At 60.3% G+C, this 12,935-nt stretch overlaps 2 protein-coding genes across 3 annotated transcripts; both read left to right on the top strand.

Annotated features, from left to right (window-relative positions):
- Positions 1-403: 403 nt before the first annotated feature.
- On the top strand, positions 404-4,157 carry FIS1 (fission, mitochondrial 1). The gene is made up of 5 exons (XM_008698522.2): positions 404-562; positions 1,462-1,594; positions 2,902-2,978; positions 3,424-3,529; positions 3,847-4,157. Exons 1-5 carry the CDS (start codon positions 518-520, stop codon positions 3,942-3,944), a joined length of 459 nt encoding a protein of 152 aa, XP_008696744.2. The 5' UTR covers positions 404-517; the 3' UTR covers positions 3,945-4,157.
- A 766-nt stretch (positions 4,158-4,923) lies between these two features.
- Positions 4,924-10,967, top strand: CLDN15 (claudin 15). Of its 2 annotated transcripts, none has more exons than XM_040634890.1 (5): positions 4,924-6,403; positions 9,163-9,258; positions 10,166-10,247; positions 10,336-10,452; positions 10,530-10,967. In XM_040634890.1, the coding sequence occupies exons 1-5, from the start codon at positions 6,187-6,189 to the stop codon at positions 10,648-10,650; spliced, it is 633 nt and encodes a 210-aa protein (XP_040490824.1). In that variant the 5' UTR covers positions 4,924-6,186; the 3' UTR covers positions 10,651-10,967. The 2 variants fall into 2 exon arrangements, with proteins under 2 accessions (XP_040490824.1, XP_040490823.1); XM_040634889.1 differs by having other exon boundaries at positions 4,937-6,403; positions 9,094-9,258.
- Positions 10,968-12,935: the final 1,968 nt, after the last annotated feature.

Here is a 12,935-nt window from a genome sequence, read left to right as displayed (position 1 = left end):
TACAGGCACCGAAAGGTCATATAGCCTAGACTTCGAGGGGGTGGGGCCAGAGGGGAGGTAGGTTTAGACTGGTCCCCCAAATTTTTAGATCATGCCGGGTCCTCCACCATTCTCTTTCTGCTGTTTTTCAGTCCAAGGGCTAACCACCAAGACATAGGTCCAAACTCTATTAAGGCAGCCTCGGTGGAGGAAGGCACATGCAGGGCACTCGCGAGGACTAACGTGGGACTTGGAGTCGTACTGTGAGCGGTCCGCACGTTGGATGGTGAAAGGTGGACCGTTCCGAGCGTGCGCATTAGTGCCCCAACGTGTGTGCTGCCGGCGCGGGAGGAAGGGGCGGGGCGCCACCGGCGGCGAGGGGCGGGCTCGGCGCCAGCTGCGTAAGGTGATTGGCTCTGCGATGGGGAGGGGGCCCGCTTCCTCCGGACGACGGAAGTGGCTCTCCAGCTCTGCCAGTAGGCCATGGAGACGGTGGCACAGTAGCGACCTAGGTGTGAGGATTGCAGGGGCGGCGGCCATGGAGGCCGTACTGAACGAGCTGGTGTCTGTGGAAGACCTGCTGGTGAGGCCTGGCCTCGAGGGAGGGAAAGGGAACATCGGACGGGCGGGTCCGGAGGAGAGTCTGGTTGGGGCCAGACCCTCTACCCAGCACCAGTTTTGCCTAGGGAAGCTGAACTACGGCTCCCGGCATGCTCTGCAGCGTCCGGCCCCTGCCCAGAGGTTCTACTTTGTCCCCTAGCCTAATGGGAGTTGTAGTTTTCTGCGCCGCCACGCCCCAGACTCGGGGCCTGCGGTCTGGCGTGAGAAGACTGACAGGTTCTGGGCGCGTGCGGGAGTTAGGTGGTCAGGGTACGGACGCCTTTTTTCTTTTTTTTTTTTTTTTTTTTTTTTTTTTTTTACTGTTCCTTCAGTGAGGGGGGAATATAGCGACTACCATGAAGTTTCATCCGGGCCGGTGCTAAGTGCATTGCAGGCCATATCTCAATCTTTGTAGCTCTAGGAGGTGGACACTGTTTGTATTCCCAATTTGCAGATAAGAAAAGGCCCAGGCCCGACAGGGTGGGGCTGGTTGGGGGAAGCAGCCACCGACGAGGGACTGCGTGGGTTGTTGTTGAGCAGTTCTGACAGCGTGTTTACTGTTTAGCCACTCGGGGTCAGCTGCTTCGGGAGCGGTGCCTGGAGCCGCCACCAGGTGGCATCTCCGCTCGGTACCACTAGGGGGAGGGAAGAGGACGGGGTTACTGTCCAAGGAGACAGCCCGTCGCTAAGAAGCAGAATCCCTGGGTCTGGGTCCCAGGGATGAAGCTAGCAGAACCTGGCGTGCCAGCTGCCAAGACCCGCGAGGGAAATGTGGCAGAGACTGGGGAAGACGGGTTGTAACTGGAAATTGGACACGCAGGTCCTGGTAGAGAATGGCGCGCCCCTTCATTTCTAAATGACTCCTCTCCTCTCCTGTGGCAGAAGTTTGAAAAGAAATTTCAGTCTGAGAAGGCAGCAGGCTCCGTGTCCAAGAGCACGCAGTTTGAGTATGCCTGGTGCCTGGTGCGAAGCAAGTACAACGATGACATCCGTAAAGGCATCGCACTGCTGGAGGGTGAGGTGCTAGGCTCCCCAACTCTCCCCTTCCCAGCTACCGTCCGGATCTGGCCTCGTTCACTCCCTCCGTCTCAAGTGCTGGGATCCTTTTTCAACACGGGAGCCTACAATAGTCACAGTTATCTTCCTGTAAACACCTGCGACAAGGGCTGCCCCTTAGCCTGGCTTCTCCCAGTGTGCTTTTGGCTCATTACCACCTCATCCTTGTTTAGCCAGACAGAGTGGGAGCATGTCGGTCCCCGCAGGACTCGGGCGATCTGGTAGCCTGACCACAAGAAGGGTGACTTGTCTGAAGTCACACAGCTAATGGATTAGTGGCTGAATGAGGACTAGAAGCTCCTGTCTTGTGTGTCCCAGTCCCTTGTGCTCTGCTCCCACCATGCTGCTTATTCAGAGCTGCTGAAAACCTTTCGTGAGGGTGGTGTGGAAGCAGTACGAAGACAGGCCCCAAACCTGGGAGCAGGTGGCGCTGTTTGGATTGGAATCCTATTTCCTGTTGGTTTTGGATGGGTCACCGTTTGTCGGAGGCCACCATGCTTGACCTTTAAATTTCTCTGTCCCCTGTACCCCTTTCTCTTGGTCAAGTCATCATGCGTACACAAACGGCGTTCTGGCAAAGGACGGCGAGACTTTTCTAACACACATAGCTTCACGCTACATTTGCCCATTTGCTCATTCCGATTTTTCAGGTTTCCCNACAGCTGGCCACAGCCGTAGATGGGGTCTCTAAGCGTTGCCAGTTGTAGGTGAGGAGACAGAATAGACGCTTGGGAAGACTTACAAACACCTGCGAAACCACTTAACCACAAATTCTAGCGCATAGCGTACAACTGAGCACAGAAGCCTCTGGGAAGTCACCGAATTCAGAAAGAATCAGGCTGCATCATTCAGGGGATGCTAATGGAAGATGAGTTTCGAGCTGATTTTTTAGAAGGGGAGGGACTGCAGACTTACTTGAACACGTGTCTGGGCAGCAGTGAGAACGCACAGCAGGTGCCAGAAGTGAGGAGAGCTGTCCTTGGCTTCTCCGGCGCCTTGCTTTCCTCTCGGTTTCCTCAGGGGCACCGGAGGTGACTGCAGTGTCGAGACCAGGGTGTTGACCACCCGGGTGTCTGGCAGCCTGGGTCCGTGCTGCCCCAGAGGTCTGACTGGGGGGCCAAGAGGGACCGGAGCCGAAATGGAAGCTCAGGACGGTGCTTTCTCCCAGGGTCATATGGGGAGTCAGGGAGCGGAAGGGGTCTCTGGGACACAAGCAGTAGGAAAGGAGAGAAGCGGTGTTCACACTCTGTCCCCCGCCTTCCGCAGAGCTGCTGCCCAAAGGGAGTAAAGAGGAGCAGCGGGACTATGTCTTCTACCTGGCCGTGGGGAACTACCGGCTCAAGGTAAGGCGGAGTTCCCTTCTTCCCCCTCCGCCCGCCTTGGGTGGGCCACGGCGCCCTCTCGTTCTCCTCCAGGGGAGAGCCCTGGCCGTCAGGGAGGCCGAGGAGGGCCGTAGGTGGCGGGGGGGGGGGTGTTGGGTACAGAGGTGCAAGGTGAGAGCAGGCTAAGGGAAGGTGAGAGGGAGAGGATCCAGCTGCCCAGGGTGTGGGGAGCAAGGTGACCTCAGGTTGGGGTGCAGCCCCAAGCCTCGGGTTGTTATCTCCCCCAGCTTATCACCCCCACACAGTTGGGGTTGTTTGTGGACTCTACTCCATTGGGTGGGGCTGGAGTGAGGGAGGAGGTGGAGGGAGAGGGAGGAGCCCCCGGGCCAACGGAAGGAAGGCCCCTCTGATGGGCAGGAGTGATAAGAGTCCTGGGGGGGGTGTTGTGTGTTTTCCCTGAGTGCAGGAATATGAGAAGGCATTAAAGTATGTGCGGGGGCTGCTGCAGACAGAGCCCCAGAACAACCAGGCCAAGGAACTGGAACGGCTCATCGACAAGGCCATGAAGAAAGGTGAACCCTTCCTCTCCGCCCTCCTCCACTCCCCACTCTCCTGTCTCCCGGGCCCCCTCATCCCCGGGTGCCTCTCGGCTCTTGGTTAAGTCCTCTTCCTTCCCTCAGGCCTGGGCTGTCTGGTCTCCCTCTAAATGACCCCCTCCCCCCGCAGGCAGCTCCTCCTCAATCCCTCAGAAGCCTTCCCTTGGAGTCCCTCACCTCCCAACTCCAGGGGAAGAGGCACGTCTGTTGAGGCGCATCGGGCAGGGAGAAGATGGTGGGCAGGGTCCCTGTGGGGGCTGGGCCCCTGACAGTCTCCCTTTTCCCTTCCCCAGATGGCCTAGTGGGCATGGCCATTGTCGGAGGCATGGCCCTGGGCGTGGCGGGCCTGGCTGGACTCATCGGACTTGCTGTGTCCAAGTCCAAATCCTGAAGGAGGCTGCACGTCCGCCTCTGCCCAGGGCTGCGCGGGAGCCTGTCCAGGACACTCGGAGAGGGGGGACCCATCCATCCTTGCTGTCCCTTTCTTCTAAGCCCCATCACTGCGCTCTGGGCGTTCAGCCTTCTTTCCCCAGAGACGTGTCCAGTTGCCCCAAACCATGTGCACCAGGATGAGTGTAAATAAAACTGGGCCTTGGCTTGGGAACGGCTGTGTCCGTGTTGAGGAAGGGGCGGGCTCCATTGGGCCCAAAGGTGGGGGGTCACTTGGGGTCCTTTCCTGCTCACCTTCCTACTCCCACCCCCTGTGGCTGGTGTGGGGTTCACCTTTGTCCGCCAAGCTGCCCAGACCCCACGCCCTTCCTTCCTCCCCCAGAGCCGTGTGCTTGGGCTGTGTAGGCCGACCAGGGATGGGGACGGGGCCTTTGCATGGTGCGAGAATCCTGGGAGAAAGCAGTGACTGGAGGCGGGAAGGGCAGAGCGGAGGGGACCGGCCAGATTTATGTCTCCTGTCTCCTCTGACCCACACAGCTGCCTCTCAGCACGTGGAGTTTTCCACACCAGGGCCCCCCCACTCAGTTTCCTCTAAAACCTCCGCCCTTCCCTCCCTTTGTCTTCCTGTGCCCCCCCCATCCTCCTTAGGGAGGGGCCTCTGCCCCGGGGCAGAAATGGGCATTTGGCACAGAGTCCTCAGAGTTCTTGAGAAAAGTTAGACTCAGGACATCCCCAGAGATGGAAGGTCGGGACCCAGTCCCCACCCAGCCTGCTTTGCCCCACACCCGCCCCGTGCCAGGCTCAGCATGGGCCTGTCTTGCTTCACTGCATACCTCTCGTTCCACAGCCCAGACGGCCTGGCCTGGGGGGATAGGGGAGGAGGCACCTGCGGGGAGCACAAGGGAGCCTGGCCCCGGGAGGGGCGCAGTGGGGGGTACACTTGGCTCAGTGATGTCCTGCGTGAGTGCCCCTGTCCCCTGGGGACTGCGTCCCTGCTGCATTTGGAGGAGGACCACAGCTGTCCTGGCTGTGGCCTAGGGGCAGGAAGTGATAACCTTCCACACCAGCGGGACAGGTGCTCAGCAGGTGCTCAGCGTTGGCTTGGGGTGGGGACCCGGAGGTTTCTAATCCGTCATAATTAATAGAGCTGGTGACAGTTCTGATAACCGAGCTGCTTTGATTAGCCCCAGGATCACATTCTGGGCCTGTGATTTATCCCCCTCAGTGGCCCTTGGCAGCAAGATCAAGCTTGGTGCCGAGAGGCAAAGATCAACCCAACAGGGGGGGAAATTCAAGTTTAGGAAGTTGAGGTTTGGAGGAAAGCAGCCCACTGGTGGCCTCACCCCAGCTGGGGGTACCCAGACCCCGGGTGGTCAGCAAGGAGGGAGCAATTCACACTTGCGGGGAGCTTTTGATCCGGAGTCACAGGTCTTAGTACGCCCCATGGGGCGAGGAAGCCAGAGGTAGCTCACAGAAGCAGGAACAAGCTTAGGGGCTCAGACTGCAGCCCAAGTCGCTCTGGGAAATGCCGGGTCTGGTTTGGACCTGGGTTGGCCGGACTCCAGAGCAGTGGGTTTCTCCCAGATACCCTGGTCCCTTATCCAGTCTGAATCTTCCTTGGAGGCTCAGTGGCCCAAACCCTAGGTCTTTTGCGTCTCTTAAATTGTTCTCACCAACATCCAGGAGAGTGGCTCTGCTCCCCGGATCCCGCCACACCAGAGGTCTGTCTGTGGGCGCTCTCTGTCTCTGTCTCTCAGTCATCTCCTCTCTCCTTGTCCCTCTTCTTCCATTCTCTGGCCCCCCGATGAAGGCTGAGTCAGAGACGCTTCCCCTTGGCTCCTGCTGCCTCCCATGGGGGCCCCTCCTTGGCCGTATCCGTTTGTTAGCTCGTCACTCCCTCAAGTCCTCTCCGCCCCCCTCCTGGGGCGGGGAGCCCAGAGGCTGGGGGAGGGGGTGGACTTTTGGCCCGTTTCTTTTATTCCCTCCATCTCTTCGTCAACAGCTGCCCGGTGCTCTAGGCTCATTCCTCTGCCTGGACCTTCCTGGAAGCAGAGACCCAGAGAGAGGGCCGGGGATAGAAACCGGGAGACAGACCTGAGGCCCAGACTGCAGCTGGCCCCCCTTCTCTCTCCTCAGCCTGCCTTAGCACCCCACCTTAGCCAAAGCCCCTCAGGTTCCCCAGGGGCTCAGCCCCCTCTCCTTCTCTGGGGCCCCCGGCGCCCCTCGGGGCCCTGCATCCCACCATGTCGGTGGCCGTGGAGACCTTCGGCTTCTTCATGGCAGCCCTGGGGCTGCTGATGCTGGGGGTGACCCTGTCAAACAGCTACTGGCGGGTGTCCTCCGTGTACGGGAGCGTCATCACCACCACCACCATCTTCGAGAACCTCTGGTTTAGCTGTGCCACCGACTCCATGGGAGTCTACAACTGCCGCGAGTTTCCGTCCTTGCTGGCCCTCTCCGGTATGGGATGGGGAGAGCTCCGGGGCAGAGGGTGGCGGGAGGCTGGAGGAGGGACAGACCCCTGGGGACGGTCGGGCCTTGGGCGCCAGACTGTTAAGGGAGGCCTGGATCAAGCTGGGGGGGCTGGGAGTGCTGGGGGCAGCACCCTTTCTGGAACTGTGGTGGAGACCTCATCCCACGTGTCCCCCTGCCCTAATGCGACACTCCTGGTGGTTACGCACGCACGCACCAGGGTCCGCCTGCTGGGCTCGGTTTACCAGCTCTGCGCCCCGGGCAGGTGATCACGTGAACTTCATAGCTCCCACCTGCGGGACCAGGGTGCTAATAGCACTGGCTCATGGGATGGTCGTGTGTTGGGATAAAGCACACAGAACGCTAGCACGATGTGTTAGCATGTGTACGCGCACAACCAATTTCAGCACGTTTGCTTTGGCGCAGGCGGGCTGGGTCTGTGGGGTGAGGAGGATGCCCCATCTTGGGTTCCTGGGGTTGAGACCCGTAAGAAGCTCAGGCTGCTGCTGGGGCATCGGTCCCGGGGGAAGGCGAGTTCTAAAGGGCCCTTTGGAAGGGAGTCTCCATGCAGCTCAGTGTCTGCTGGAAGCAGGTGGGCAGGTAGGGCGTGTGTGCGCGCATGTGCTCGTGTTCTTGGGCAGTGTGTATTTTGAAGTTCTTGGCACGTTGGAGCCTACAGCTCCTTGGGCCCAGAGGGTTCTCCCTGGTGGCTGTCACATCTTCTTCTGTTCACCCTATGAGTAGCCCCCCGGGATCCCGAGGGGAGCCTCCCTTCAGTCGGCCCGGTGCCAGAGACCGAGAGAGGAGGACCGGGCGCCCTATTCACCGTCGCTCCCGCCCTCCTTGGAGTTGTCGTGCTCTTTCGGGTGCCCTGCCGCAGGTGCGGGGTAGCGGACAGAACTAAAGCCCACACTGGGCTTGGAACAGGGCTGCATGAAATCCCCCAGGAATGCCGAAGACGCTCAGAGAAGTTAGGGGATCTGCGTGGGTCTCTGTGCCCCCACTATTCCCAGAATCTCCTGAGACAGCAGTAGGGGCTTCATGCCTTCATCCCTCTCCCCAGGACTTCCTGTGTGCAAGGCAAGTGCCCCCAAAAAAACTTCCTATAAAAGCTGAGCACCCTCTGGGCCAGAAGCCCAGAATGCTGGGTCACCTGAAGAGACATTGGAGGCAGCCAGCTCGGTAGCCGCAACATTCCCACCTCACCCACCCCCCACCATGCCGTGGCTTGAGGAGAGGCCTTCGCCGGGAGCCTGTGCACTGAGAAGGGCCCCAGTTGAGCTGCTGGCGGAGGGGCAGGAGCATGCTGGCAGCCAAGGGCGGGGCAGCGCCGCCCAGCATCGGGTCGTCCGGTCCCAGACTCACTGCTCGGCCCTTCGCCTAGTCCCTCTCGCGCTGTCTACGCTAGCCTGGCTGTGCAGCCTGTTAGTGGCCTCGTACCAACACTGGGAAGCCACAAGGACGAGCGTTAACCTGCCCGGAGCCCCACAGGTGGTGGGGGCCTGGAACCCAGGCTGGCGGGTCCTTCCAAGGCGATTCTGGTCCCGAGGGAGGTCCTGACTATCATCTAATCACGCCCAGCCCGCGCTCCCTCAGGGCCCATCAATAATCTCCCCTTTGTCTACCACGGCCTCCCAGGGACCCAGGGCCGGGCAGTCCCAGGGTGAGATGCGTGGATGAATGGGTGTGTAGAGGATACGGGGTAGGGGAGAGGGTGGGAACTCCAGAAGGAGTGGCTGGGAGTGAGAACGTGCTCCAAGAGAACTTTGTCCCTCCTCCCTACCCGCCAACCTCAGGCCACTTCACATCCTCCTGGCAGGGACCCAGCCTCTCCAGCACCAGTGACACTGCCCCACCCGGGAAAGGGGAGCAAGGTCCTTGGAGTGCTTGGCAACTATCAAAGACAGAAGGGGGAAGGGGCACCAGGAAGGAAGCTGGCCGTTTCCTTCAGCTTTGAGAAAGGGGAAACTGAGGCACCAAACACACATGAGCTAGATGTGCCGGGATGGGCCCTGCGTCCAGGTATCCCACTTTGCGGGTCAGAAATGGCCCTCATCCAGCCACCCACAGGCCACTGCTGCCCCCTGCCGGTCACTTTGGGAGAAAGTTCAGGATGACTGGGGTGCTGTGCCAGGCACCAGGTGGGACCTAGAGAGAAGCGGATGCCAAGAAGGGGCTGGAGTACTCGAGTGCAATTTCTGTAGCTCACAACGGAGCAGGGTGGGGACCTAACAGACCAGTGGTTCTCAACTGGGGGTGATTTAGTCCCTCAGGGATCATTTGGTAGTGTCTAGACCTGTTGATTGTCCCTCGTGGAACGGATTGCTACTGACATCTAATGAGTAGAGGCCAGGGATGATGCCGCATATCCCACAATGCACAGGACGGCCCCCCCCAGAACAGAGCGTTATCTGGTCAAAGTGTCAGCAGTGTCAGGGAGAGAGCCTGTCACGAAGCGCACCGAAGCCGGGGGGGCGGGGGAGGTTGGGGCTGAGGTGAGCTCCTGGGAAGGAGATCGTGCGACCCCTTCAGCCGAATAGGGCCCGAAGACGAAGGAGAGGACTTGCGGGCCTTTGTGGGCTGAGACCTGAGCAGGGCCTGGCTGAAAGGGGCTGGCTCGGTCGTGGAGGGGGGAAGGGGCCAGCTGAGGGACCCATGGCCGCGCCCCACCTCCCCAGGGTACATCCAGGCCTGCCGGGCGCTCATGATCACCGCCATCTTCCTGGGCTTCCTGGGCCTCTTCCTAGGCATGGTGGGGCTGCGCTGCATAAGCATCGGGAACGTGGAGCTCTCCAGGAAGGCCAAGCTGGCGGCCACTGCGGGGGCCCTATACATACTGGCTGGTAATTGGGGGAAGGTGGTGGGTGTGCCCCGCGCTGTGGTGGGGAGTTGAGAGTGGTGGCTGCAGACCGGGGTGTCCTGTCCTCTCCAGCTCGCCGCTCCCCGTGCGAGTTTCACTTTCCCCATTGCATTGACCCCTGCCCTCCCTGCTCAGCTCTCCCCCCCCCCCAGCCTCCCTCATACTCACCAGATCCCTCAGCTACAAATCAGTCCGTCAGCAATGTTTCTTGAGGCCCCCCTAGGAGGCAGGTGTGAGAGGGACCCCAAAGGTGAGTGAGCATCTGCCCCCCCAGAGCTTACAGCCGGGCGCAGAAGACCAGAGTCAGGGGTATACATGCAAACCCACTGCACACAGTCACGACACCGTGCGACGGGCCATCTCTTCAGTCTGTAACACGCCTGCACGCATCACCTCACAACAAGCCTGTGAGGTAGGGTGGGTCTTGCCCTCTTTTCTCCACGTGGAAACAGGCTCAGAAGACTCCGTGACTAACTGAAGGAGCCCCCAGAGAGGGGCGAGGCTGGTCCTGTTGCCCAGGGGTCTCACTGGCCTCAGGCCTTCATTGCACTGAGTGGCAAAGGCTTGTCACAGGCTCGGGGGGCTTTGGGAGGCAGAAGGAGCGGGCTGCGCCAGACCGTTGCTGGGGCAGCTGGATTTTCCCGGAGGGGCAGGATTTGGATGGGGCAGATTCCGAGTGATCAAGACACTGGGCAGGCGGGGGATGAAGCACGGCCAAGGGCAGAGCGCGGGAGACTAGACATGAAAGAGGGGCCCCGCTTGGGACCCTAGGAGACGGAAGGGTCGGCAGCCAGGGAGGGAGTGCAGCTAGCTCTTGGACTTGCGCCACTCCCCCCCCCCCCACGCGCCGGGCCGGGGGCTCGAGCGCGGCCCTCCTCTTCCCTCCCCAGGTTTCTGCGGGATGGTGGCCATCTCCTGGTACGCCTTCAACATCACCCAGGAATTCTTCGACCCCTTGTATCAAGGGACCAAGTGAGTGTGGGAGCCCCGCCCTGGGGGGCTGTGGGTGGGACCCGGCCAAGCCGGAGCTAGCGCTGCCCGGCACCGTTCGTGTCCCCAGGTACGAGCTGGGCCCCGCCCTCTACCTGGGCTGGAGCGCCTCCCTGCTCGCCATCCTGGGCGGCCTCTGTCTCGGCTCCGGCTGCTGCCGCGCTCCCGACGCGGACGCGGCCCCCAGGTAAGGACGGCGCGCGGCGGCGGCGGGGCGAGCGGGGTGGGGGCGCCCCTCCACTGACCCAGGCCCCTCTGAACCAGGCTCGCCTACGGGGCCTCCGCGGTGCAGTCCCCCGGCCTCGCTGACCCCCTGAGCTCCGCGGCCTTGGACGAAGACGACGACAGCACCTTTGGCAAATACGGGAAGAACGCTTACGTGTAGGACGCCTGTGGACCCCATTCCGCTCCCACTGCCCCCAGAGGAGAGAGGTCCCCCGAACCCCGGGTTCCAGGCCACGCCCCGGCTCCACCCCGTGCCCGGAAGCCACGCCCAGCTCTGACCGCGCCTCCGGCCCCGCCTCCCGCCCCGGCCATGCCGCCTTCTGCCTGCCAAGAACCCGCCTCCTGAGAACTCCCTTCGGACTCCTGGGGCAGGACCTTCTGGGTCTGGGCGCTGATTGGTTAAGGGGGAGGCGGCGTCCCCGACCGTTTGTATTCTGTATAAATACATGTATAAATAAATTTGTACTATGAACTGTTCGGGGATGGAAGGTGACATAAAGTGGCTGGCCAAGCAACGGGCAACGGGTGGCTGGAGTGGTCCCCAGGGCCGTCTCAGTTCTTGGACCCCAGGCTGTCACCTGTCCCTCTCTCTCTACCACCTTGGGACTGTCTCATCCAAAAAAGAGAGGAAGGGTTGCAAATACTTTCAAGAGTGTGGCACTCATAATTACTGACAAGAGTCATCAAGGAGTGGATAAGCGAAGACCCACCTGTGGGAACAGAGCTATACCCCTGGGCCAGCCTGAGCTAACAAGTCCCTCTTGCCCCTCGACCTTTCTCAAGGAGACAGCTGACCTTGAGTAGAGTTCCTTTAGCTGTACCTAAGAGTGGACATCACAAATTGACAGCCCTTTGAAATTGCGTGTCAAATCAACCAGGTCTCCTCAGGCAGATTTTTCTGGGGAAAGTTTCAACAGCTTTCAGAAAAGGCTCTGAACGAGGGCTCTTCGTTGCATATCGGTGGTGTGCATGACTCGGCGGTGTCCAACTCAGACACGGCACTGGGTCGTGGGCTGGCTTGGAACGGGCCTGGTGGGAGACAGGAAAATGAGGCCCTAAGAGAGAGGCCTGGCGTCCGATGGAAGGAGGGGGCAAGGGCCCTACCTTGGTCCCAGCCCTGGCAGTGCTGACCTGACGACCAGTTAGTCACTGTGGGCGGCCTGGGTTCATTCTCTTTCATCCTACCCACTCCCCTGCACTGATGGTCCCCTGGGATGTAGCCCCCCCACACACATCTGCATTTTTTTATTTATTTTATTTGACAGAGACAGCAAGAGAGGGAACACAAGGAAGGGGAGTGGGAGAGGGAGAAGCAGGCTTCCCGCTGAGCAGGGAGCCTGATGTGGGGCTCGATCCCAGGACCCGGGGATCATGACCAGAGCCAAAGGCAGACGCTTAACAGCTGAGCCACCCAGGCGCCCCCCCACATCTGCATTCTAACTGGGCCCTCTCTACCGAGCCCCAGAAGTTCATGCACCCCCCGTGTGTTTTCCCCAGGCTGGCAAATTCACCAACTTCGTCGCTTGCCCCCCAGCCAGTTCCTGTCATTCCTGTGACCCCTGAGTCGCACATCTCCACAATGTCAATCATCTCAGGCTGTCCCTTCACCTCCCTTCCGCCACCTCCCCCACCCAGATCCCGTGGATTCCCCGTCAGTGTTTTTCACATCCACCTATTCTGCTCCCTTCACTGCCCTCGCCAGGTCGGGCCCTCATCCTCTCTTGCTCAGGACAGGATTCCCCTAATCGAGCTTCTCCCCCGTCTTTCTAATCCTGTCCATGTTCCTCTCGTGGAGGGCCAACCATCGTGCTCTTAGCAGCTCCCTAGTGCCTCCGGAAAAAAGCCCAAGACCATTAAGGCCTCGACACACTGCCGGCCCTAGCTCACCTTTCTGCGCCCGGTCCCTACTCTCCCTCCGTCCACCGTGCCCTCCCCCAAACAGGGACAGCTCACTGGCCTTGGGTGCACTCTGGCCTTGGGGTTTCCCACGAGTCTGCTCAGGAGCACCGGCGCTTTTTCAGCTGTTAAGGGGGGTCCTGGTCGAGAAGTTTGCAGACGTCTGTATATCTTACTCCCCCTCACTCTCTGCTTGCATGAAGTTTGTGCCTGTCCCACCGGCCGAGCCAGTTACATGGCCAATCGAGAGTCCGTTGTGGAAGGGGCGGCACAAGAGCGTGGGCACTAGTGTCACCATCTACCCATCTACCGTGCCAAGGACTGGCCTACGGGCTTTGTTAGCAAACCCATAGTGGGTTTCTCTCTCAAAAATGAGACGTACACCTTAAGAAGGGTCTTACGCCTCTGAGAGGCCATCAGAGCTCCTCAGGGATGCGTGTATCCCGCATGCTCCCCCCCCCCAGTGAAGAAGGACAAAAGCTAATTACTTCTGACATCACGTGGGGCACTTCCGACCCAAACTCCCACTTGGCAACCCCCCCCCCCCCG

Source organism: Ursus maritimus, unplaced genomic scaffold (genome assembly GCF_017311325.1).
Source record: "Ursus maritimus isolate PB19 unplaced genomic scaffold, ASM1731132v1 scaffold_2, whole genome shotgun sequence".
Lineage (NCBI taxonomy): Eukaryota > Metazoa > Chordata > Mammalia > Carnivora > Ursidae > Ursus > Ursus maritimus.
Note: the sequence above shows the minus strand (reverse complement) of the source record. Positions and strands in the feature narration are given on the sequence as shown.